Consider the following 27,198-nt stretch of genomic DNA (forward strand, 5'->3'; position numbering starts at 1 on the left):
TAGAGATAGCGGCCGCCACCCGGGCGGGTCTGCGGGGGTCAGCCATGGCCGGCTTCTCTGAGGAGAGGCGGCGCCGGGGGGCCCGAGGGCCAGGCGCGGCCTCCCCCGCTGTCCCCTGCCACCCTCGAGCCCCGGCGGTGCCGGGGGGCCCGTCCCTTCGCGGGGGAGGCGGTGCCACCGCCCGCGCCTCGGCGCGGCGCTGAGGGCCAGCCCGGTCCATCCCGCACACCCCGCCGTACAAAATCAGCCGCCGGGAGCCGGGACGGGACGGCACGAAGCTCCCCCCGAGCCGACGGGCAGGCCCCGGCCCGCCCGCAGCCCCTGACCCCACGAGAGGCGCCGCTAGAGGCCGCCGCGCCTCCGGGGCTGGCTCTGGTGGCGGCGGCGGCTCGGGCTCCTCCTCCCCGGCCTCCTCCGCCCTGCGCCGGCGGCTTCCCAGGCTCCTCTCCGGGTAAACAGCGATGGCCGCCGAGGAAGGAGGCGGCGAGCCCCGTAACAACATGGGGAACCACCTACAGCTGGTGCCCGGTAATGGCTGGGGCGGGGAGGAGGCGCCGGGCCGGGCCGGGGGTGAGGCGCCGGACCCCGGCCGCGGTGCGTGGGCGGGACCGCGGGTGAGGGGCGATCCGTGGGGGCGGTGTGGGGCTCCGTGGGGCGGTGTGGGGAGCGGGGGGCCGCCCTCCCCGGGCGGGGGGAGGCGGAGCGGGGCCGTGCGGGAGGAAGGGGCGCTGTGGGGAGCCGGGCGGCCCTCCTGGGGCGGCCTTGGGGTGGGCGGTGCGGCGCAAACGGCGGGTGATGGAGCCGTGGCCTTCCTGCGGCGGCTGGCTGCGGTGCTGGGCGCTTGCAGCCCGGCGGGCCGAGCCCGTGGCGCCGCGGTGGGGGCGGCGGTGTTCGGTCAGCGCGGGTCCAGGCGTGGGGCTGCCCGTGGGGTGCAGCGTGCTGTGGGGCTTCCCCCAAAGCGGGGGAACGCAGGCGCTTCTCTGTAAATTCAGACCTCTGTAAAACCAAAGAAAGAGTGAGGAAAACCTGTCGTTTTCGAAAGGCGCTGCTAATTTTAAATGTTTTCTTAACGCCGTTAATAAGCAGGGAAGCAAGAGGTGCGCAGGACTTGAGGGCGGCGTGGGATTCCCCCCGCTGTCCCGAATCCTGCGGGATTTATGCCGGAGTTTGCAGGACAGCCTGGCCTGCCCATCCCCGCGCCCCAGCGCGGCTCCTCATGGAGGTGCCTGTTGCGTAACAACGTGCGTGTTCCCGGTTTAGCGCACGGTGCCCCCAAAGCGACAGGTCGTGTGGTTTTGGAAGCGGCTCGTGTTAAACTGGAAAAAACATTATTTCAGGATAATCATGCGAAGGAGAGCGTGGCAGTAAGTCTACCCAGTAACCGATGTAATTTCCTATAGCAGGAAATTCTGTGGGCATTTTATGCCTGTGCGTTTAAAATAATATGAAAATATTCCCTATATAATATAGGAAATAAAACCTTAATAGTTCCTACCCCGTTCCTGTGTTTTTAAAATGAGGTTCGTATTTCCTCATTTCTACACAAAGGTGTTGAGAGTAGGTTTGTTAGTGTTGGTGGGCCAGGATGAGCATGCAGGAATCCCTAAGCTTCCAGGAAGAAAATGCACGCCTTGTCATGCAGGGTGCCTTTGGCACTTGCCTTTCCCTTGTTTCTGCGTATTGGAGATTTCTCTAATCCTCAATAAAAAAAAAAATAAGGAATTTGTCTAGTGAAGCACGTAAAAGATGCAGTTCCTTTTGCCTTCCGTCTCCTGTTCCTATAGTGCGATCGAGGAGGAGAGTGAAGACGGTGGTGTGTTTTCGACATTCACATGGTGCTGCTGCAGTAAAATGAGTCATCGTTCCTTTGCCACCACACAGCAGCTAGCGTGCGTTTTTGGCAAGAACCAGCAAAAGTTTGCAGGGCACAGTTCTTTCTAATCCACTGCTGTTAATTCCTCCTGTGTTCAGAAACACAAGTGAAACGGCCTCCCTCTAAAAGGGTCTTAAAAAACTGCTAATGATTGATGCAACTTGATGAGAGTGCATGCAAACCAGCATATGGTTTTTGACTAAGTCAGCTTCCCTCCCCTACTGCTGTCCCAGAACCAAGGAAAAGCTTCCTATTCTTTCCCTCCGTAAAGCTAGGCAAAATACTGCTCGTTTTGTACATCTTAAACATTTTGCAATCATTCGTGGCTAGGGTTCCTAACTGAATATAATGGAAGAGAAATTTCATAAAGAAATAGAATATCTTTTAAGTAATTAGGAAGATGGTGTCTTATTGCTTTAAGTTCTGTAATTAGATAATTAAAAAAACAACCAACCAAAAAAAAAATCCCAAACAACCAAACAAAAAAGAACAACAACAACAAAAAAAAACAGCCCACAAAAAACCACAAACCACCAAAGAGAATCTGTGGCCTCTTTTCTTGTTGTGCTGGGTCACTTATTGAGATAAATACAATACAGGATGGAGCTGTAACATCAGCGCGTCGTGCTGTGCCTCCTACAGAGGGGGTCTGTAAACTATCCAATATTAAAAAAAGAAAAGTGATGTGAAGCAGAAGGAAGACCATTGACTAAGCATTTTGTAAACAATACATTTAACAAATGCCTCTGAAGGCCAAAGAGGCAAAGAAAAGATTCTCCAAAACCAGCTTATAATGTCGTCTTCATTGTTCTGTTGTCCTCCCACCCTCAGAAATAGTAGGATGTGAGTGAAAGAGGGCGGTGTGCTCCCATTTCTGAAGGAAGACTCCTTCCTTCTGGAGTGTCTGTCTTTTGTAAGATTTGCGTACAGTACCTTTCAGATAAGATAATTCTTCCACGTTTTAAATTTTGGGCTCTGGAGTATTTCTTTAAGAAGATACTAGTTTCAAAAGCAGGCAACTAGATAGACTACTGTAAAGATATTTTTCTGCCTATCTTGCAGTGTAATAGCTTTGAAGATCTAAATTATGTTTTTCAGCACCGTTGGGATTATCCATTACCCAGCAGCTATTGGTGTAAGAATCCTGCAGACGGGTCTGCAAAGTTTATGACGACATCTATTTTAGATATAGCATGGCATTTAAATACTGTTTGTGTTAAAAGAAATAGGATCAAGTAATACAGTTACAAATGTGTGATAATTACATTGTGTTTGTTTCGGGTGAGTATTTGCAGGCGTGGTAATGGTATGGTGTTTGGTATTGGTATGGTATACAATGGTGTTTGTATGGTCATGCGCAGAACAGTCAGTGAAACCAGCATTTTAGAGATGGGTGTGTTTATTTAATTTATTTCTAAATATTTATGCGGATAGACATGCTTTTTATATGCTTTCAAACTAAAATACACTGATAATTTAATTGTCCTTTTGCCTGAAAATAATTTTAGAATTGACACCTGGAACTGAGATTGGGAAGAAAGTAGTAATTTCTAAATACTATTTTTGAACCTGAAATCTTTTGCAGGGTCATGCTATTTGCTTCCTTAATAGTGGCCTTTGCTGGGTTTGTGCCTGTGCTGGGGTGCACGTGTGTGTGTTTGGTATACACACACGAGAGGCTGGCAGCAGTGAAGTTGTCTAAAATACCGGCAAGAGTCTTTGGATGAATATAGAGCTTCAGATTACTTTTAACTCGCTTGCTTTATGTGTGCGGTTGTATTGTCCAGGTCTGTGCTACTTCAGATGCTGTATTCGGCATCCTACAAGAAATTAAATCATCTGGCATACTGGTGTATAAGCAGAAGATATTTAGAATTGGGATAGGGAAATAATACTGTAGTGAAAATCTGAGCTGACAAAATGTATTTGTTATTTTCTTCCAAGAAGAGTTGTTCTTTAGCCTTTCAGAAATAAATTACCAGATTTTGACCCTTTCTAGAGAACGGTGATTTTGCTGTAACAGCAAGAAAATTGTTTTTCACAAGTTTAAAAATGCAGAAGTTGCTTCCCGTGAAGGGCTGTAGCCTGGCAATATCGAATGCATTTCTGTGATTCTCCCATTTTTCTCAGTATCTCAGTCTTTGCTGATTGATTCCTACACAATATTCTATATGTGCTTATTAGCAGAGAGCGAGGAAGAGGATGACAATGAAATGGAAGTTGAAGATGAAGGTAGTAAAGAAGCTGAAAAGCCAAACATCATTAATTTTGATACCAGTTTGCCAACATCACATGTGGTACGTTCTTTGTATGTTGTCCTTTAACTACATCTTGAAGAGGTTTTGATTGTTTTTGTGTGATTCTATTATAATATCCTTAAGCCAGAGACCTAATTTTATTTTATCCTTGTAAATCACCAAAACCTCTTATACTACTGTCACTTCCTTACTTATTGTTTTCAGTATTTAGGTTCTGATATGGAAGAGTTTCATGGAAGGACGGTGCACGATGATGACAGCTGTCAGGTGATTCCCGTGTTGCCCCACGTGATGGTGATGTTGATTCCTGGACAGACGTTACCTCTCCAGCTTTTTAGCCCTCAAGAGGTTAGCATGGTGCGGAATTTAATTCAGAAAGACAGAACGTTTGCTGTTCTTGCATACAGGTAAAATACACGAGTGGGTTTACTGATGGTATAGAGCATGTATTTTTAGCACAGTTTCTTGGGATACTAAATCAAAAGCAGATGGTTGCATCAGTTCTGTGGTGAATAACATAAGTTGTGCTTTGAAACTGACAAAAATTGTCTTCCAATACCTAATGAAAACGTTTTCATGTCATATTGGGTAGCTGCGTGACAGCATCACGTGTTTGTATAGAGAAACAGTAAGCGTTAATCTGCTTCCCTTGTTTGAGCATCCTCTTGATTTCAGTAACCGTTTGAATGCACTGCTCCACCTTGCTTAAAGGCACAGCCTTGATCTGCAATGTAAAATCAGATTCTTGTTCTGAGAACTATATTGTTGTAAAGGTGTATTTGCTTGTTTTTTGTATAAATTAACTCTCTTGTCCCCAGTAACAAGTGACAGGAAAAGAGGAAGTGGCCTCAGGTTGCACCAGGGGAGGTTTAGATTGGATACTGGGAAACTTCTTCACCAAAAGGGTTGTCGAGCCCTGGGACAGGTTGCCCAGGGCAGTGGTTGAGTTGCCAGCCCTGGAGATATTTAAAAGGCATGTAGATGGGGTGCTGAGAGACATGGTTTAACAGTGCTGGTTAATGATTGGAGTTGATGATCTTGAAGGTCTTTCTGACCTAAATGATTCTGTGAACAAACACAGACAAATGTTTCACAATGGAGTTGAAAGACAGGAGGTAACAGAAAAGCAGAAAAGATAAAAAGCTAATCTGTGCCAAAAGAAGTGGGGAATGCTCCTCCCTCTTCCTCCAATTTATTAAGGGTTAAGTATGTAGGAGGTGGGAACAGTAACTTTTAGAAAGTCAGCCTAAAGAATTTTGGTGCTTTCAGTGATCCCCGTATTCCCAGAATTTAACCTCTAGACCCTAAAATAAAACAAGGCCAACTGGCAAAAACCACTAACCAAACAAAAACTTGAGAAGTTGCTTTTAAAGTGGGAAAATAATGATTACAGTTGGTTGAAGGTATTTTACCAAATTTACTTTGTTGATAAGACTAATCACGTACAGTCAATACCAGTAGACTAACTTGTGAAATCTGAATGAACGATGCCTTTTAGAAGGTGGCTAACCTTTTTTAATTCTGTTACTTTCAGTAACGTTCGTGAAAGGGAAGCTCATTTTGGAACAACAGCAGAAATATACGCCTACAGAGAAGAGCAGGAATATGGAATTGAAACGGTCAAAGTGAAAGCAATAGGAAGACAGAGGTTCAAGGTGCTTGAAATAAGAACCCAGTCAGATGGGTAAGATAATTATGTATTTAATTTCACATACTGCGAATCTTGTTTCACCGAGACATGTACATTTTACTGCAGGTGAATCTACCCTTTCAGTCACACAATTGGCTGATTAGTATAGATCTTAATTGAACGCTTAATCAGTAGCTTCTGTGGTTATTAAGGACTTCTGACATTTCCTGTTCTAAGACTCTTGCTTTAGTTGTTAATAACTCTGCTATAAAATTATCTCAAGAATATCTACCTGTAGTTTGATTTTTGATGTGTGTGAGAAAACATCTGTCAGAATGACTTTGCTTCTGAAAATTAAGTCAGGAAAAGGTGCTGATTTGCCTGCGTTGTAAGTTCTAAGGCTGTATTTCAAAATCTCTCACATCCCTGTTTCAAACCAGATGTGAAAATAGAGGATACAGTATCAAGTCTGTGCCATCTGTTGTCTTGTGGAAAGCCTCCCTGGTAGGGACTAGGTTCCATTCCTTCGAAAAACTGTAACTTTCCTTTTCTGAAAGGAGACCTAGAGATGGTCTGCACTGGACGCGTTCCACTTCATCACTTTATGTGCAATTGCAGCTCTGAACTGCTGCAGGCGAGGGTCTGACACTACAGCTAATAAAAATATGCTTGTCCTTTTTTGTACTTTGAGTGATCTTATAACTACGGAGCCTCAACAGCGTGCAGAAGGACTCAGCTGCATGATTCAGATATGGAGAGGACAGTAACTGTGCCCAGAGGGGTGGTGGTTTTCATGAGAAGCTGCCCACAAGAGGGGAGGACTGGGAGTCTGGTAATAACGGAGAAACAAGTTGCTTCTCTTGTTCATTTTTCCCATTGTAAAACATAAAAGCATACTGAGATTTCCGGATAAATATTTGAATCTGAAAGTAGGTTCTTGATTTTTGCTAGCTGCGAGCAGCCCATCATTTTCAGTTTCTCAAATACTACATATTATTTTAGCCGTTGTCAGTTTAGTGCATCCTTACCTTCTGCAAGACTTACCTCTTCTTTCTGACTGTTCACTGATAATTCACTGATCGAGAAGTGCAACTTCTGCTGTTACTGATTGACACTTCTTTTCATGTGTTTGTCAAACACACTTAGATCAGCTTGGATAGGAGGATTCTCTTCTCTTCTACATTCTAGTGCTGTTCTCTTCCAATGTGCTACCTGTGATACCTGTGGTATTTAGAGGCTCCTGAGAGTTCTATCGTGTTATGTAATTAATACCTTTGTCCATTTATAAAAGCGACTTGAGACACTCAACATTTATTTAAGAGTATGCTGTCTTCTGTCATTTTCAAGTTCTTCTTGACATCATGCATTGCATCATAAGCCTCTGTCAGCGTCATTGTCCAGGGATACAGGCTCCAGACATAAATTCTGTGAGCATGTGACAATTTTTAGCACTATTTCTAGAGGTTTTTGTAATCTTCTGCAAGGCACGTAGCATCTTACTCCAAATCTGTAGGTCTAAAGCTAATCAGTATTCTGCTGTTGTTCAGTAGAGTGGCATTGCTTTAGAAGGAGGCCTACGAATAGTCTGAGTTCAGCATCTTCTTACGCTTTTACAGCCTGCAGCTGAAGAAATTAATACGCGTGCTACTTGCCATTTATCACTCTGTAACTTTTGGTTACAGATAACATATTCGGAATTTTAGAGCTTAGAAAAACCATTGTGTGAACACAAGGTGGCAGCACTTGGACAGCTGCAGTAGCAATGGCATTGTTACTGAGAAGTCGATCTCCAAAGACAGCTAAGATGTATAGTGATTTTGTTGCACTGTTAGAACATTTTATTATGATGGGTTTATATCTACTGACTAGCAAAGATCACTTTTACACAGCACGTTCACAGGTTTCCCAAGTGTGAGGTTTTTAAGTGTGTGAAATAAGGGAGGCGAGACTCATCTCATCATGGCAAGCTCTAAATTTGTTGGAATGACTTGAACTGTATAGAGTTACTCTGCTTTCAGATAGTCACGTGCTTGGGAATTCTGTAGGGATGCATATGGGATTCAGAATGCTTGAACTAGGTGGGACTCATTGCTCAGTCTCAGTATTCTGGCACTTTTCTGAACATAGAAACACTTCCCAGCATTTCTTCAGAGTAAACCCACACAAGTAACAACGGGCAAAATGGCCAGAGCCCTACATAAACAAACAGGGGTCTGTATGTTACACACATGGAAGCAAGATCGGAATCAGTGCTTGCCGTGATATCATCGGATTGACTGATGATTGACCTGAATATGTCAGTTGTCTCAGCAGAAACTTTTGCAGGATCATGGATGAATGCTTCGAGTCTCAGTAATGTGGTCAGTATTTGAGTGTACATTTGCGAACCTCTTCCAAACCATCAGCAGTAAGAAATACTGAAAATTTTGCTTTGGAGAAAACAAAAAACAGGTGTCTCTTGATTTGGTGGTTGGGCTGATTAATTCTTACTGATTTTGCTACTTGCAAGAGTAATCTGTTAGGTCTTCTAAATCTTACATGTATGCTTACATTTGCAGTTTTGTACAGTGAAGCTCCTCAGGCTTTCTAACTTGATACTGGTGCTATTAGGGAACCCTCATGACCCAGCTGTGATGGCTGCTGGCATGAGGTTCATAGGCAGGGTTGCTGTCTGAGGGACAAGGATAGCTGGGTTAGTATATTCTAGCTTAGCATCTGTTGCTGGTGAGAATTATAAGTGTCTTGACACGAGGGTGTCTGCAGTGAACGTTAAGAAAGACAGCACACTTCAGAGGTCTCCAATTATTGGCAAAATGAATGTTTTCATCTCCAATGTTGTCCCTGTAAGTACAATGGGAAATTTGTAATGACACGCATCTTAACATTTCAGGATTTCTGATGCATAATACTGCTAAAATGTAGTCCTTCCTGCTAGACAGCATCTTTAGTAGCCACATAACTGTGGCTGAGCTCTTTGTGGAATAGGTGACTTGGCTGATGCTACAATATTAAAAGACGATCAGAATCTATATCCTACTTCTGCTGGTTTTGAACTCTGGCTAAGCACATAAGCTTTTGTGGTTTGAAGATAGCGATCTGCATTTCAGCTGAACATCCTTTCTGAAGGTTTGACATATAATAGCTGACTATTAGTTTATACCAAAAGTAACCTGAGGAGACAGAAGTCTAAAAATACAATGCTGAGATGGTAGAATATTCTGCTGTGTTGCCACTGCCAATCTGGCTTTAATTCTGTTCACCGCAATCCCAACAGATCTCTAGTGCTCTAACATACAAAGACAGCCCGTTGTATCCCATGGAAAGGAAACTAATTGTGTGTGTGTGTGCGGGGGGAACCAGCAAAGAAACTTTTGCTGAAAAGTTGAAGCAGTGATCTTTGTAGAGTTCTGTATACCAGTGCAAAAAAAACATTTGCAAAACCACTGATTCTCGTTTTTAAAGGAAAAGGAAGAATAGAGATCGCTTGTGTCTTCAAGTTAGGTACATCAAAGTCCAGTCAGCACAGTGGCTTTAATAACTTAGCCAGGGGCATGAGATAATCTACGTTCCAGAATAGTATCTGTTTGGTTTGCTACAGCTATGCCGTATGCTCCCTGAGGGAATTTGATTTACATAAATACAACTTTAAAAATGTGATGAAATGGCTTGGTGCTTAAATTCTATTGTACTTTGTAGTGATTAGATCTATTACACAAGCCTATGTTTTTACAAGCAGTAAAATCCATTTTTTAAACTCTTGTACATGTGTATGTATCTCATCTCTCTTTTTTATTTTCTCAGAATCCAGCAAGCTAAAGTACAAATCCTTCCTGAGCGAGTGCTGCCTTCAACAATGTCAGCAGTACAGCTGCAGTCTCTCAGCCGATGTCATATATTTCCTTCTTCAAGACCTAGAGCGTGGCAGGACCGAGCTATACATCAATGGTGGCAGAAATATCAAAAGGTTGGGAGCTAGTTGTGCTGGTGGTTTTCTTTAAATTTTTGATGGTGTTTTGAAAATCAATATAAAATTCCCTCTGTTCGTCTTCAGAGGAGGATGTGCAACTGGGATGCTAGATGCCAACCTCCTGCTTTTGTCACATATTGTGTGATAGTTTATCAGCCACCAGCAATGGGGAAATACATGTTTTGTATTATGAGTTCTCTTTTGGTTTTAATTACAGTATTAGATTAATATTGTTACATAATAATTCACATATTACAATTATTTTTTTTACATAATCAAAACACCTCAAAGGGTACGGGTTGGTAAAGCTTGTAGATGACGAAGTGTTGGCGGAAAAACCGATAAGTTTATAGGATTTGATTTGTAGGAAGGTCAAAGCATCATCTTGACTTGTACTGACATTGCTTTGACAACAAAAATATTGGCCATCAGTGTTGATGGTGCCAGTGCTCTTGCTTGCACTTGTCGTAATGGTTTGGTTTTGGAAATACAGACGCTTTTGTGACTGTTTCTCTGGGATGGTTTGATTCAGGTATAAGAGGTCTTTAGAGAGCAGAGGTGGTTTAGAGGTGACTCCCAAATTTCAGTGATGAAACTGAAGACCTGTAATGTTTTCAGACGGATGAAGACATTACAATTCAATGGAATTGAATTTCAATAGAATTGAATTCAGTTACAGTCAATTCAATGGAATTGGTTGGATGGTCGCATCCAGAGGGCAGTGGTCAATGGCTCGATGTCCAGATGGAGACCAGTGACAAGGGGTGTCCCTCAGGGGTCTGTACTGGGACCAGTGCTATTTAGTGTCTTCATCAATGACAGACAGTGGGATCGAGTGCCCCCTCAGCCAGTTTGCAGATGACACCAAGCTGAGCGGGGCAGCTGACGTGCCAGAAGGATGGGATGTCACCCAGAGAGACCTGGACAAGCTGGAGAGGTGGGCCTGGGAGAACCTTATGAGGCTCAAGAAGGCCAAGTGCAAGGTCCTGCCCCTGGGTCAGGGCAGCCCCCGGTACCAGCACGGGCTGGGGGATGGAGGGACTGAGAGCAGCCCTGCAGAGGAGGACTCGGGGGTGCTGGGGGGTGAAAAGCTGGGCATGAGCCAACAATGTGCGCTCGCAGCCCAGAAGCCAGCCATGCCCTGGGCCGCATCCCCAGCAGCTCGGGCAGCAGGGCGAGGGAGGGGGTGCTGCCCCTCTGCTCTGGGGAGGCCCCCCTGCAGCGCTGCCTCCAGCTCTGGGCTCCTCAGCATGGGAAGGGCATGGGGCTGTTGGAGCGGGGCCAGAGGAAGCCACAAAAATGGTCAGAGGGCTCGAGCCCCTCTGCTGCGAGGCCAGGCTGGGGGAGCTGGGGTTGTTCAGCCTGGGGAAGGGAAGGCTGCGGGGAGACCTTATTGTGGCCTTCCAGTGCTTAAAGGGGACTATAGGAAGGATGGGGACAACCTCCTTAGCAAGGCCTGTTGTGAAAGGACAAGGGGTGATGGTTTTAAACTACAGGAGGGTAGATTTACGCTGGATATAAGGAAGAAATTTTTTACAGTGAGGGTGGTGAAACCCTGGCCCAGGTTGCCCGGAGAGGCTGTAGATGCCCCATCCCTACAGACGTTCCAGGTCAGGCTGGACGGGGCTCTGAGCAACCTGATCTAGTTGGGGATGTCCCTGCTCACAGAAGGGGGGTTGGACTAGATGACCTCTAAAGGTCCCTTCTAACCTAAACCATTCTATGTTTCTTAGTTTGGAATCACAACTCCATTTGTTAATTTTGCTTTAAAACCTACGTCTGTTAAAGGATTAACTTCTGTACTTGCAGTGTCTTGTTTACAGAAGGTGTGAATCTGCATTAGAATGGCAGACTCAGTATTTTTAACTCAGTCAGATATTCTCACACAGGTGATTGTTGGCTAACAACTAGGCTGTGATTTATGGCTTTGAGCTCTAAAGTTCCTGTTGACTTTGGTACTTAGTCATTATCTTTCCCGTATCACAGTATTTCTGTACAATCCATTGATTGTGGCCAGTTGCACATGTGTTTCTAAATCTGTTTTTTGGCTTATTGGTATTCATTCAACAGATTTACCTTCTGGGATAGTTTATATGTAATCCCCCCCCTTTTTTTTTTTTCTAACTGAATTTGGAAACTTTCTTAAATTTTATTATGGTCCTAAAAGTGACAAGATAAGAAAGGCTCATAGAAATCTCTAATTCCATGTGCTCTGCACATGTTGACATAGTAGTTATTAGCAGAATACGGTGCTTTTACATACAAAGTGGGTGAATTAGCAGTTCCATCATCTTACCAATTTTATTTCCTAGAGATTTTTCAATAAGTATGCAGACCTTACACCTCTTTAGAAGTAGAGAGGAAATAATCATTATGAAGATGTTGGCATTGTCATTAGTGAATTAAATTCTACTTTCCTAGAACCTAATTTTGCTTCACCGCACAAATTCTGTCTTTGCTTGTTTACAGTATTTTTGCAGCACTGCAGCTGTGACAGTACTTGGAATCAGGAGGGAATTCACACTGAGATTGCAGGGCAGAATTTTCAAGAGTCCTAAATGGCTGATGCCAGGCCTGAGCTACAAACTTTTGCATTGCTCAGGAGAATAATAAGGTGTGATTTGTGCCAGAGACAGCTGGGCTGTTTAAAAGGTGTTAAAAGATGCATTTATACAAGTGAATGTGCACTTTTACCAGTATACAGCGTTTTCCTTTAGGAGTCTGAAATAAAATGTGCTGTCAAAAGGATAATTTTGCTGGAATAAATTATGTTTCCCATAAAAAGCACCACGCTAGCGTATCGTACTAGCATAGTTATACCAGCAAAAACCTTTCAAGTGTAAACCTAGCTCATTCTCAGGCACAGTGCAAGCTTTTCAGAGGCTAACGCTCATTAACAGTGAACAAATATACATGGTAAGGTTAATGGAACAAGAGTTAGCATTGAGGTCAGTAGGAGAGGACATGGTGAAACAGGGCAACCTGACGCTCCTGGAAAAAAAATAAACTTGTGAAATGAAAATAAAATTACTTATTTACCCACCATTTCAGTCAATGGCATACAAGAGGGAAGATACCTTGAAGTCTTCTGTGTCTGTAGAGATCTTTGGAACTACCTTCAAAAATTAATATAGAATGCTAGTAACTCTCATCACTGTCAGATGCAGTTAAGGTTTGGATTTATTTTTTCTCCAATGATTTTGAACTCTGTAGCCAAAAAAAAAAAAAATGATTAATAGCAAAAAGCTATTGATTCTCAGAGTTCTTGAACAAGTTCCTCTATGAGTTAGCAAGCCCAGAGCCGTAAGCTAGGCAGGGGTTGGGGCAGAAATCCCTTTCCAAGACTGAGTCTATCTGATGATAGCTAAAATGCAGTGCACGTGTTTTGGGGACTGAGATACAGATCCACAGCAGAGTCGTCCTGCTGACCATCGCCCTAGCGATGTCAGTAGAATAGTGACTGTTTCCAGTGTGACAGCCTGTACCTCTTAGTCTTTGTTGCCTGTTTCCGCCCTTATTCGTAATGTAAGGATAGTCGCCCTCAAAGAGAACATGAAAATTAAATTTGTAAGTGTTTATAGAACAATTTGAGATCCTCTTTCGGAAAGTAATGTCATTACGTAGTGTACTGCTTTTTAGATTTTTATTATCTAAATCTATAAATATAAGTGTCCTGAAGTTACTATAGAGAATTGGTTAAGCAAATAACCTTGCACTGCTGGAAATTTGGTTAAGGAATTCAGTTACAAGCTAGGTTTTCTTGTCTGCAGGATACGCACAGGCTATTCACAGGTGGAAAATTTTTTAGAGGTGATATTGGTGGTCATTTGTATTTTGTTGCTCCATATCTGCTCTGTATTGTTATATGGATATTTTCGTACACAATTTAAATAAGCGCATTAGTCATGTCCACAGCAAAGTATGATACATTAGCATGGGCCACTCCTATTAGTAACATTTTTATTTTGAAAGAATACCCTTCAATAAAAAACAGTTATGAGAACTTCAGGGTTTTGTTTTTTGGTGTGTTGTTTTCCCCTCCTATTTTTGTTTTCCTCCTCCTTGCTTGTTCCTTACTCAGCGCTCTGTTTGGGTCTGAGTTTTTCTTCATAGGATGTTGTTAGATGGGTGTAGTACAATATTTTGTTCACTGTGTTTGGGAAGTTATAATAAAGTTGTATAATAGATGTTCAGTAGGCTGGCACAAGCACTGATGTTCAGAAAGCATTTCTGAAAATATGGTTTCCATTAAAAATAGATACCAGAATGAGAGTGGCTAGCAATATATGATTACACATCAAGGCTACCCAAGTTTTCTTAATCAGTAATCATTCTGCTGTGAGAAAGCATCCTCTGGAGCTCCTAACTTGTGTGTTGGTATTTCTGGTTATGTTTTTAACAGATTAGTTTTCCATTTTAAAAATATCATCGAATACCCTTTGAATGTATATATGTTAGCTTAAAATACCTGATATGGCCCATTAATCTTCTTTCATTTTATTTATGCATTTGACCAAATTGATAGGAATAGTTTAATTGCCTTATGTAGTGGTTTGCTGTGGTTGCTGAAATAGCAACAATTGTTGGAGACTAAGGAACAGATGCACTATCTAATAGTACTTAAATTTTTTTAACTGTCTAGATTTCAGATAAATGCTCTTTTGAAAGGCATAATTTCTTATTACTAAACATTAGAAATACTTTTAATGCTGAGACAGGTTTTTTTTTAGAAAATCCATATATTGTCTGTCTTGTACTGAAGTCTTAGCTCTTAATGCATTTGAAAAGTGGTTTGGAAGCTTCACATAGAAGTACTGGTCCTGATGGTGATAAATTCTTGTATCTTTAAATAATCGGGTATCTCTTCTGTTCTATTTGTTTGAACGAGAACTGTCCCTAAAATCTGCTAACATTAAAGAATAAATATTTGGTTTTGGTTTTAGAGGAAGTTCCACTGTGCGAGTCTGACATCTTGGCCTCCCTGGCTCTACTCTCTATACGACGCTGTAAGTTCACCCTGTGTATTTCCAAGTAATCGAATTATTAGATAATGTAAAGGCTTAAATTTATTTTGCTCATGAGTTATGTTTTAAAGAAGCTTACTGTGAAAAGAGCAGGAAGGGCTTCCCCTGCTGTACAGCTGTTCCCTCGTGGTAGGGCACGTGTCCGGGGTGGATAACAGAGGCTCAGGTTTCTGCTGTGTTGTCTCAGAGCAAAAACTCCATCCTGCGTCCCACGTGCTCCAGGTGCATGTCCTAACCACCAGGATAGTGTTAGGATAGTCTTGGGTCTGTCTTTCCTGTTGGAGTTGGTTTACTCTTTAAAATGTACGTGTTTCTTTTTATACAGATGTATACCTATATTAGTACATAAAGTAGTTCGTGTAAGAGAGCGGAAGTAGGGAGGAGGCTGGCCCTCATCTCACTTGCACACTTCTAGAATTTTAACAGTTGTCTCCTTATCTTAAATGAGAGTTATAACCACCACGGGCCACTGGTTCGTTTTGGCCCATTTCCCAACCTGTTTTGCTCGTAGTTTAAAGTATGTAGACACAGAATGAGTCTGTAATTATTGTAAGGCTTAAAAGCTAATGTCCACTTAGGGAAAATAGCTTACTCTACATTTTGCTTCCTTTTTTTCCTAAGAAAACAGAAATACCTATGTATTTAAATTAGACTTTTCTTCTAACAAAAGGAAACCTTGATGGAAAGAGTCAAGAGGCAGCTACATGAATGGGATGAAAATCTTAAAGATGAATCTCTTCCAACAAACCCAATAGGTATGATGTTTAGCCTGTGAACTCAGGCTTTTTTTTTAACTTTCCTAAGAAAACAGAACTTAGATAATTACCTTTTATTGGCAGTCCATCCCTCACTTCCAGTTTCCAATAAATTTGGGTGATTGACTTCCAAAGCTTTACCATCCTTCTGTCAAAGACGTAAACATCCTCCAACCATGCGGAAACATGTGAAGTAAAGAAATGGAACTCCATTGTGCTCCATGGCGGGAGGAATGGGATCTAAGTGTTCCATAAGAAAACAAGAGCCAAAAGCATACCAGATTTTTAAAACTAGCTTTATGTAAGTCTAAGTGTTATAATCTGTTTTTTCTTTCTTCTTGTAACCTCTTACCAGACATGAGGGGAAAATAGCGCCAGTAACCTAATTGCAAAACTGTTGGTATGAGATTTCATGCCTTAGCCGGCATTGGGGGTTATGCCCCAGTGAAGAATTCTCTTCTCCTGCAGGCCTCTAGGCTCTAATAAGATGGAAATTTCAGTTGAAGCCTTTCTAAAGGGAAAAACATCCTTTCCTGTGTAGACTCTCAAATGCCTAATAAGGGGGAAATTCAAACTGCAGCCTTCAATTAAAGTCAGTTCAGCACCAGTGGGCTCAGTACTTTTGATGTACATGGAGCGGTCGTTTCTGATTTGCCTGAAGTAGTGGTTGCAGGTACTTCTCGTCTGCTCTGCCCAGAGTGCTGCTTAGGGCACCGTATATGGAAAGCATATGACATAATCTGAAAACAAACAAAATCTAGTAATTTTTTGGCACTTCTTTTCTCACGATTCACAGCACACTGATACTTCATACTTTGCTGACTTAAATTTTCAGCTTTTCAGTTCTTGCACAGGCTGTGAGGAATGGGGTGATGTCCAGCTTACTGAGGTTTTTGTTAGCTAAATTAAAGAATGATTGTAGTAAAGTCATTCTGCCTTTTGTGTTTGCCTCTTAACACCTGATTGAAGTTGCTGCCCAAGAATTTACTAACATATTGAAACTTTTTTTATAAAAGTCTGTCGTCTTGACTGAATATTTTTAGATCTAATTTTGGTCTGCATTCAAATGTGGGGAAAAAAACCCTCCAAAACCTTCAGAAGGGAGTGTATGCAGAATATGTTTTTTTTTCCTTCTCACGATATAACAGTAAAGAATACTTTCTTAGTACTAACGTGAGTAATATAACTTGGTTGTAATTTATGAGGAGGTGTATGTTTGGGCTTTTTTTCTTAAATTTTTCCTTCTCTCATAACAGCATGTCTGTCTTTTGGAGGGGGGGCGCGGGGGGGAAGTACAAACATAAAGATAACCACCAGTGGTTGGAAAGCTCAGTAATTCACTGTTGAAGTGGAAATCTCTATCAGACAATGTTCTCCAGGGATCTGTTCTCGTTTTAGAATACATTACCTTACTAGCATTGGTGATCTTTAGGTCTGGATTAGACAAATGCATGTACATGATCCAGCCTCAGGGCAGAAGGATATACCAAGATGACCTCTAAAAGTCTGTTATAAGCCTAAGTTTTAGCACTCTGTAACTGAGTAGAATTAGCAGGTTCTATGTCCTCTCCAAGATTCTAACAGGCCTGGTACTTTCTCATTTCTAGATTTTTCTTACAGAGTCGCTGCTTGCCTGCCCATTGATGATGCATTACGTATACAATTGCTTGAAATAGGTAGTGCTGTTCAGCGACTCCGCTGTGAGTTAGATATTATGAACAAAGTGAGTATTTTTTCTTTACTTGTCATTAAATTGTTCTTACAAAAAATAGGAGTGACTGTTACAATCTATAAATTTCCAAATAAAACTTCTAGAGGGTGAATTTGGGTGTGCTTTTATTTCTTCCTTCCTGTTTAAAAGTTTGCTCAGGAAAGAAAATGCACTCTCTCAGTAATAGACTTTGTTTGGCAGGAAGCAAGAAACGTACAACATTTGCTTTTGTTAGAAATCTATTTCAATGCCTCACAGCACTTTTTTGGCCAAGAGATGGTGCTAGAAGTCCAGTGTTGCTCGTAACCATCTTTAGGAACATCATAACCCCATATTAACGGTATAATACACTGCAATCAAGCAGCTTTGTGCCATGAAAACTTGTGGATTTTGTAACAAAAGATAAATCTTTGTCGTATTGACTATAAATCTAAGTGTTGGACTGAAAGGGTTTTTGCAAGACATGTATTGACTTGTTAGGCAGTACACTTTTAGGATGTTCAGAAACTTGTCTTCCCTTCCCTCTTTTCCATTGCCATGGCCATGTAATGCTCTAAATGTAGGACATTATTTTATTTTAATGTACTACTTTTCTTTATAATAATATATACTTTCTTAATAATAATATCTACTATGAGTAATATTATCTAACTGATAGCGCAACCCCAGTTGCATCAGTCAACCTCAGGTTGTATCCAGCTGTTTTAGGAACAGCACTTGCAACATCTCCAGCGGGAGTTCAGATTGCTGTTCGCTTTCCAAACAGAAAATGCTGAAAAGAGCCATTGGTATAAACACAAGTTTTAATAGTAGACTTGTTAATGTGTTTGATAGTGGTAGCTGGCATAGTTACTATTCAATTTTTGAATGGAGAGACAAATTAATATGCTGTTAATACATTCATATCACAAAGAACAGCTATATACAGCCAGATTGACCCTCCCCTTGCTGGTTGTAAGCTTGCCGGGGATACAAAAGTGCTGTCTCGAGCATTAGCGTAACATCATGCCAGTCACTGTGTTTGTCTACTGGATATAGAGCAGTGGAAATTTTGTGTGTTTGCCTAAAAAGTACTGCCTGTTTCTGGGCAAAGGAGAAACAGAGCATCATTTGAATACTGTTCCTCTTCCCAAAGTTCATGCACCAAAAACCTAAAAGGGAATGTACAGAGAAAAGGAGGCAGCAAACATCCCTTCCAAATTCTGAGACAAAAATGGACAGGTTTCTGTGTGAGGCTGTGTGATCAGATTACACTTCTTTTGTCTTTCCTGAGTCAGAAACGCTGAAAATATTTTGATATTCAGGTACTACTAAGAACTGTTCACGTTCAGTACATTGTATATTTTCTATAAATCCCAAAGAGATAAGAGGACTCAAGTTACCCTCATAAAATATAAGGTTAAGTTGATCTTTCGCCTACACCAAAAAGGTGTTTTCTTCATCAACATGTGGCGTTTTATTCTGTAAATATGTTTAACTGTTCTGTGTTAGTGTAGGAATGGTAAGGGCTTTATGGGTTTTTACAATTTTTTAGCAACCTTTATTTTGGGCAAATCTACACTCTTTAAGCCAGGGCTCTTGAATGAGAAGGGGTGCTCTGCCAGCATGGCGTACATGTTGGTTTACTTGAGAAGTAACATGTTTCATTGTCCAGAATGGAATTTCTGGTAATATAACTGACTGTAGGACCTGATCCATTTTCTTTTGTCTTTGATATCAGTGAATTGTATTGTACTTCCCATAGCTCTTCCTGTTATTAAAGCCAGTTAACTGTTTCTGTGCTTGCTTTTAAAGGCACGTACATCACTTACAGTTATAACACTTCTGGGAATTCCACTTGAGTGCTAATTGTAGTAATTAGATAGGTTTGGAAATGGAGGGATGGAGTTAAGTAGCTGTCTAAATTGGATTCTGAGAGGTATATATGAGCATTAGATTAAGGGTGGTTTGATAGGGTGAGTGACAGTAGGCGTTAAAGGTCCCTGGTAGGAGTAAGCTTTAAGAAGGGAAGTGAAGAGGAGTGGTGTTACAGCTAGCGTCTGTATAGTAGAACAATTTTCCTCCCTCGGTCTCCAAGATCAGTAGACATTGTGTTGAAAGCATGGGGCAGAACCAGTGTTACCTGCAAGAAAGGCGCTGGAGGAAGTGGAAACGCAGCAACAACCCCAGAGCATCTGAATAGAGGAAAGGATTGAGTAAAGAGTGACATAAGCCTGTGTGGTATCACGTGCGTGGAGTGCAGGACTTGGAGCTCAGGGAGCCTCAGAAGCACAAGCTATGATTTACTCAAAGTTTTGAAAAGAAATACACTCACGCGGGGACTTGCCCAAGTGAAGATCCTAGGCACAGCATCCTGTGCCAAAACGGAGTGGATCATTTTTGGGGTAATTTCACATGCATTACCCTGAAAAAGAGGCAGAAGCAATGCACCTCCTGAAAATTAATAGTAGTGTTCTACTAAGCTGATTTAAATGCTTAGCTTCTGGGCAATGTCAGTGATGGATTGTTTCATTCTACTTTCTAGAAATTGTAGAAGATAGATTAATCTGTTATAGTCTTTGAGAGAAAGATCAATACGTCTTAGTATTTTTCGTGAGGAAATTGAAACCACTGATCTACAGTATTCTCAGATTTTGGAAAAACTTACTGATTGCATTTGTGCTCATCCACCTCTTCTGTGTTATATCGTAGAAGACAAAGGGGATTTTTTCTGAATTAGCTTTTAAAGACCTCAGAAGGCTGACTCATTTATTCCCTTTGTGTAGTCAGATTCTCTTCTGTGTGTGGATTTTTTGTGGGAGGAAAAAAGTACATAGAAATGTTTCGTCTTTTAGATAATGTTTAGCATAAATACAAGACATGTTTTTTTTTTATCCTATGCTAGAAAGAGAAAACACAAGTGACCGCTGCCCAAATAGATAAAAGAATCGGTACAAAGCCTATTCTGAGGGAAGGGGAGAGACACTTTTATTGCTTGTCGCTGTGCTGACAAGCGTCTGGACGTGAATGAAATTACCCTCTCTGTTTTTCTTTTCAAGTGTACATCTCTCTGTTGTAAGCAATGCCAAGATACAGAAATAACTACCAAGAATGAAATATTCAGGTGAGTTTATTGCTCTTAATCTTTGGGAGGTTCTTGATCGGAAACATTGGCACAGCAAAACAGGTTAAGCTGGGTTGTGCCTTATAACTGCTGTGTTTTCCACAACTCTAATAAAATTTAAGTAAATATTTATAGGGAATTTTCTTTATAAAGCAAAAGCAGGTTATCTGAGCTTTTTTAATAAAAAGTTAGTAAATCTGAACATCGCCGTGTATATTGTAACAGAAGTTAGCGTGAAAGGCCGCGTTCTGTCACCTAGTCCAGCACCTTGCCACCAGAGAGCTACGCACTCTGCGGTGAGTTTTGAAATACAAACTTGTTACATATAAAATTCGGGTTCTCGTGAACTTTATTCAGAAATAAAAGGACAAAAAAAATTCTCTCTCAGCACTTCATCCCACCTTCTGTATGTTAACAGGCTTCAATGGCAGATTAGAACGCACTAAGGGAGTTGTATAGATAGGCTCCCCAGGTGTTGTCATGTAAGGAAGTTGCCTGTTTATGTCATTAAGTGTTGTGATACCTTTTTTATTTTAAGAATATAGGGTTTAATCCTAATAACTTCAGTAGACGGCATATTCCCATTAGATATTTGACCTATACAATATCTTCCATGTTCAACAGTGACAAGACTATACATTTTCCAGATAGTCGCTGCTCCTGGCAGTCTCGTCACTATTTTAATCTTGATTAGCTAATACCTGTCCATCACGTAAGGCGAAGGTTAGAAGACGTCTTGGTTTAACAAAGCCAGACTGCCCCCCGGTCTTCCTTTATCAGTGTGATGAGAAGCTGACGTGGTAATTAAAAGCCATTCCTTATCTCCTAATCAAATGATGGTTTCCAGAAACCACAATTCCTGCTGTGTCAATACGATGTAAGAGAAGAATGATGAGAAGCTAGTGTAATGAATGAACATTTTTGCTTTCTTTTAAACTTAGACTTAAGAGTAGCAATACGGGTGTTACCTGGCTTTATTGGAAGTTGCTATTCAAAAGCAGCAAGTAAAATAAATTATGGGTCTATTGTACAAAAACTTTTTATACTGAGCTGTAGGTTTTTGAGGGAAGGATTAACGGCTGCCTTCAATGAGGTAGATCCCGTAACATCCTGTTAACTATCCTCTAAGTAACTTGTCCCCCTCAACAAACAGCTGGGCGAGCTTCCTCTGAACACAAGAATGTTTTAATCCTTACTCTGACAGTATCTTTTAAAATAACTTCTGAAGTAGGGGCTTAATAAATAGGTAACAGGAATAATTTGTGTCAGTGGTGAATGCATCTGATTCATAACACTGGACGCTTACATTTCTGTAATTCTAAGAAAATTTGACCAATGATATTTTACATTAGTATCTATTTTCTTTCATTTTTAATAATATAATTGAAGGTACCTTTTTTTTCTACAGCCTGAAGTAGTTCTTTTGCCACGGAAAATAGTTGTAAGCATGGTTGGCAGTTTTTCCTCTGTTTACATTCGACCGCCTTCGTTTTTTGTTTCTTCCTTGGACCCTGACAAAATTAATTGTCTGTTGTAGTTTATCCTTATGTGGACCCATGGCAGCGTATGTGAACCCTCACGGTTACATCCATGAAACCCTTACTGTATATAAAGCTTGCAACTTGAATCTCAGTGGACGGCCATCGACAGAGCACAGCTGGTTTCCTGGGTAAGAACAGTTAGAAGACATTTTATCGGTAAATGAGAGAAATGTGGTTGTAAATGTATTCCTGGGATGGTGGAATGGTAAATTTGTAATTCTTGAAACACATGCTGTCGTTTCGCTATTACAAAAAATAGGGAAGTAAATTTAGACTTCTTCAAAATACAGAATAACATGGAAAATTCAGAATTTCTCTGGAATTTAAGTATATGGATATCTTAAGATTTTAAAACGTAGTCTAGCATCTGAGCTATAACAGGACACTGATTGGCTGGGAGCTTCTTTGTGTAGAGCTTTGTATAAGCCACAACTAAAATAATAATTACTGTTTCCATAATTCAGCTGTCTTTGATCATAAAGTAAATAAATTGCAAATGGAAAACAGAATATATTAATGCACTTATTCTACTGAGATAATATTTTAGATATAAAACCTGAATAAATGTTACATTAATTTAAGAATCACTAACTATATTAATCCGATTACCTTTGGAGATTTTACTTTTGTAATTATTATTAGATAATAATAATTATCTCTAGGAGTGGTGTAATTAACTGTCAAGATCTAAAAGTCTACCTAATAACGAAGGGTCTTGCATCAAAATGTGACCCTGCTCTGGTAGCTTAAATTTAATGGCTTTCAGCTAGACAAGCATGCCTCAGGTGCTCATTCAAAGCTTTGGATATTTAACTCTTGAAAATAGCTCAAATGTCACACTATATTTGAATTTTAGTTTCATAAAAATATTCTTTATAGCTTCACAAAAATATTCTTTAAATACCGTTTTACCAGATCACTTTTCCGTGTGGTACTTTCTGTGCCAGTGTTAGCCAGAGGGACAGAAGGACGGTCCCTATCGCATCCTCTTCCAAAGCAGCATAACATCACGCGTTGCTGTATCCGTAGCCAGTCCAGGGTTCTCGCCTAATGCATGTACACATTCACTCTTCTGTTTCCTCGTGCTGATCGTGGGTTTTCTGGATTATCACGTAGCACCGCGTAACGACTCGGAGGGCGTGTGGCCTGTCTGTCATAAGAAGTGAACTCTTCAAAAAAGACTCCTGGAAAAAAACTTGTGGCTTGTAATACCTAGAGTTATTTTTTCTCATCCTTATGTGTTTTCTCAGCTCTTCTTTTCTATGAGGATTCTGAAATATTCATCCTCTGCGTTTTAAATCCGTTCAAGTAAAGCTCTGTTGCTCTGGGACGTACAACTCCTGTCAGTCTAGGAGCAGTGCAAAAATCACTTTTATTTCCATGAAGTAACTTACTCTCTGAGAACCATTTTCTGACCCTTCTTTAAGGCATACAGTCCTGTCGAAATGTGCTAGTAAAATGCTTTAGTTGCTTTCTCTACTTGAATGATGATCGTTTTACTTTTTGTTAAGTTCTGCGGGGTTTCTGGGTGGGAGCTGAGCACCTTAATTCCCGAAGGTTCTCTGAATATCTAGCTTGAGACTAGAGCTCCTCCCTTACCCGAGAGTGAGTTGTGTTCCAGTATCTTTAAGATGTCTTTTCCTCAGATGTTAGCATCAACCTTTCTTTTTTTCCTTTCTTTTTTTCATTTTCGGTAGGTACGCCTGGACTATAGCCCAGTGCAGAATCTGTGCGAACCATATGGGATGGAAATTCACAGCAACCAAAAAGGATATGTCACCTCAGAAATTCTGGGGATTGACACGCTCTGCTCTCCTGCCTCGGATTCCAGAAACAGAGGAAGACTCAGGCCACGATAGATCACCGTTACTCTGCCTGTAGCCTGGTAACCTGCTCTGGAGATGAACAGGCGGTAGTCTGTCTCTTAAATGCATCTGCTCAGTTCTGCTTCTGACGCTTACTTAAACTTAAAAACCACCCAAGAACCCACACCCACGCCAAAACCCAACCAACCAAGCAAGCAGGCTCACTACGTTTGGGTTTGGTGTGTTTCCACATTACTGTTGTTTCAGACACGCTGAGAACTGAAGGTTGTATCCTCAAAATGACAGCTGGGGAGAGGAGGTGGCGTAAGACGCGAAGAAATTGGTCTGATTTGTCTGGACAGGCTTGAGACTGAACTTTCTCCTTCCTTGTAAAATTTCAGATGATGTTCACTGCTATCAACTTGCAGTGAAAGAAGGTGAGGGGAAACTGAAATTACAGATCAGCAGAGTATAATTTATGCAATATATGTATGATGGTAGGTACCAGTTGCTGTGGAGTATTTTCCATAATATCCTTAAAAGTGTTTTTGCTGAGAATCCCTGTTTCTTACGATGTGGAATACTCAAATTTTATGCTCGTGCTGTTTCTCAGATATTTGCTGAATAACCATCAAAGAGTACAAGCCCGAAGTATCTCTTCGGACTGGTTCTGGGTTGGTCACGTCAGTGGCAGTGCTGTAACTGGCACAGGCAGGAGCTGCCCGCTGCCTGCAGCGAGAAGAGCTGCGCTGCAAGATGCCCTTTGAAAGCCACCCATGCGAAGTATTCGGTCCTGATAAGTTGTCTGATATATTTAGGATCTTTGACTTTAGAAGTCTTTCAATTTTAAACTATTTATACAAAAATATATGTGAAATACACTGTCCTTTACTGTCAGATGTGCTTATATTTACTTTTCAAAATCAATTCTGTGAAGATTAGTTTACCAGCATACGTGTCCAGGGTTCTGTGAAGTACTGTCTAAGATCCCTAACTATGGAGGTTTTTCAGTAGTAGTTATTTTGACACGGGGGAGGCAACATATCTTTAATTTTTTTTCTTTTACACTTTCATATCATAAAGTAAAATTTCACTACAGAGAGCAAAAGTTTCTAAACACAACAGAAGTGCTGTCTGTGCTACAGAAATCAGGTGCCAAAATGGGGCAGCCTTTGCCACTGATTTACTGGGGTTTTTTTCCCCCCTCAGAATGCACTTTGCGGGTGGAAACCGAAGGTTTGGATGTGTACATACACACTTTTTTCTTCTGAAGCTTTATCATTCACTCTTTATTTCTTCATAGCAGATCTTTGAGAACTCGCGTTGTTAAATATGACGACACAAAACTACTTAAGATTTAAGACGTCAGCCACTACTTGCCCGCTCTCAGTCACGCCCTACATCAAACCTCTGTAGCGTGGACAGGTTGCTTCGGTGAAGGGCTGCGTCGCCTCTCTGCAAGACAAGCAGCTGATTTCAGTGGGAGGGCGGTACCTCCTGCAGTGCAGGCACCCCGATGGGAGAGGATGCTAGATGCTGAGAGGCTGTCAGGATAGGTGATCATGCTAGGTATGTAGAAACTAATGATTGTGTAACTCAGGTTTAGTTCCTTGAAGCCTTCTACCTCTGTGCTTCTGTGATAACGTTTGTTCTCTCCATAGGCATCTTTAATACCATATTTAATTTTGTGTGCAGTGCTCTGACTTGCCAGCGGACTGTGAAAAGCAATACTTCTTTGAATATAACTCTGAACAAATAGAGGGTGAATGATGGCTCATCTTCTTCAGGAAAGCATTCTGTATTTTGATTACGTTTCTGTAAAAAGCTTTCAGAAGGCTGAAATGATAAGCACTAGCGTGAGGGCGAGACTGTGAAACCTCTGTACTCGGATAACCACTGAAATCACGCTCGGCTTCCCCTCACGCCACGCACATGCGCACACACAGGCGTACACACAGCATGCACGCGCGTGCACGCAGGCACGCGGCTTAGTTGTAGGCTTGGTTTATTTTTTCCCTCCAAGATGCCTAGTATCTGTTGTTCCCATCACCCTCAGTAGGGCTTGTTGGCGGCAAGAAGTTGAGGGTGCTTTAAAGCACCTTCTGCTGCCATTCAGTTTAAGTATTCGCTGAGGGTATGGTGAGGGAGGTTTTCAAAATGATTTTCTTGGCTATCGCTGAACTGAAGTTCTTTGGGTTTTTGGCCGAGTCTTTTGGATTGCCGCGACTGAAAACGGCATTTCGTTGGCAATGTTTGAATACAAAACAGGCATATTTTTGGTATTGTGTATATATAGTCAAATGTAAACTAATATAATCAAGTGCGAAAAGTCAGGAATAAATTTAGCGCTAATTTAATTTTATTGTCGATGATGCTGTTCCATCTGCCTAACCCCCTGTGTAACGTTTGCCATGTCAAAGTCTGTGACGCTTTCTGGGTTGAAAAAAGTGTGGTTCAGGTTGGCCCGAAGACGACGAATCCTGCCGCGGTGGAGCTGGCCCTTACGGCGCTACGCGTGGGAGAACGCTCGAAACGTACAGCACGTGACTTACGAGGTGGACGTAGGGTCGGGGATGGTCCTGTACCTTGGTTAATGTTTTCTAAGCTTCTTCCCTCCTTTTTGGAGAGAAAACTACTAGGTGGGGACGGTGGAAAATTATTACGGACAAATAAGGGCATCGTCCTTTTGAGAGCTAAGTGTAAAGGAAATCACGTTCTATGATCATTTCCCGTATTTACTACATCTGTTGGTTGGCACGTGGCTTCACACGTGAATTAACACTATTGACTTGCTGGCTGCTGCCAGAAGGGATCGTTCTTCTCTTCTCTCCCACGGTAACCTCTGTCCTTAGTGACATCTAGGACCCGGGCAGCGGCAGGGTCGGTGCCCTGGCTGCGCAGCCGCGTCAGTCCGGCGGAGGGAGGAGGGACGAACAGGCGGCTCGTGGGGCAGAGGAGGGCCCGCCCTGCGCGGCAGCGGGGCTCGGCTGGGCTGGGGTACGTGTAGCGTAGAACCGCTCGTTCTGAAGCTCTCGTTGCAATAGTGTAAAGACGTCGTACAATCGGAGCCTGTAATATTGCTACTTTTCGTATATTTTAGTTTAGTTTTGATGAATGGGTAGAATCACATAGGACACTGCACACTTGGCCTAAAATACGTAGAAATACTCTACCGTTTGTTTTTTAATAATGCTATTTTTGTATGTGCTGCAATTCATTTTCTTCTCACTGTTTTTTCACCTTTGTTAAATTGCCTTGTAAAAGCCGCGGAAAGGGTAGCACGGTCTCCGCTTTAACTCTTCCTCTGTCTGTCTTTTGAGACAACTTTTCAGAAAAACCTCGTTGCTTGCAAACATTTGCAAAGAATAAAATCCAGTTTGTTTCAAAACTGATTATTATTTTTTTTCCCCCTCTTCTGATTGTTGGGATGGAAAGAAAGAAATTGTTCGGGGTCTACATTGCGTTTTAAACCAGTTCGCTTCAAAAAGTTACATGTTTAGGAAAGAGAGTTTCAGCTTCAAAGGCTGCGGG

At 41.7% G+C, this 27,198-nt stretch overlaps 1 protein-coding gene across 2 annotated transcripts; it reads left to right on the top strand.

Moving 5' to 3' along the window:
• Nucleotides 1-373: 373 nt before the first annotated feature.
• Nucleotides 374-27,055, top strand: CRBN (cereblon). 2 transcript variants are annotated; one of them, XM_075095612.1, is made up of 11 exons: nucleotides 374-528; nucleotides 4,058-4,170; nucleotides 4,336-4,538; nucleotides 5,666-5,815; nucleotides 9,563-9,725; nucleotides 14,672-14,734; nucleotides 15,423-15,507; nucleotides 17,115-17,230; nucleotides 20,257-20,321; nucleotides 21,859-21,990; nucleotides 23,560-27,055. In XM_075095612.1, exons 1-11 carry the CDS (start codon nucleotides 462-464, stop codon nucleotides 23,741-23,743), a joined length of 1,341 nt encoding a protein of 446 aa, XP_074951713.1. In that variant the 5' UTR covers nucleotides 374-461; the 3' UTR covers nucleotides 23,744-27,055. The 2 variants fall into 2 exon arrangements, with proteins under 2 accessions (XP_074951713.1, XP_074951714.1); XM_075095613.1 differs by having other exon boundaries at nucleotides 420-528; nucleotides 4,061-4,170.
• Nucleotides 27,056-27,198: the final 143 nt, after the last annotated feature.

This window comes from Phalacrocorax aristotelis, chromosome 6, assembly GCF_949628215.1.
Source record: "Phalacrocorax aristotelis chromosome 6, bGulAri2.1, whole genome shotgun sequence".
In the NCBI taxonomy this organism is placed as follows: domain Eukaryota; kingdom Metazoa; phylum Chordata; class Aves; order Suliformes; family Phalacrocoracidae; genus Phalacrocorax; species Phalacrocorax aristotelis.

Excerpts from the sequence above, each read along its gene's own strand:
- CRBN (XM_075095612.1), top strand. The coding sequence starts at position 462 with ATGGCCGCCGAGGAAGGAGGCGGCGAGCCCCGTAACAACATGGGGAAC. Across the intron at positions 529-4,057 it reads CCACCTACAGCTGGTGCCCG|CAGAGAGCGAGGAAGAGGAT; the intron begins GTAATGGCTGGG and ends TGTGCTTATTAG. Across the intron at positions 15,508-17,114 it reads TCTTCCAACAAACCCAATAG|ATTTTTCTTACAGAGTCGCT; the intron begins GTATGATGTTTA and ends TCTCATTTCTAG.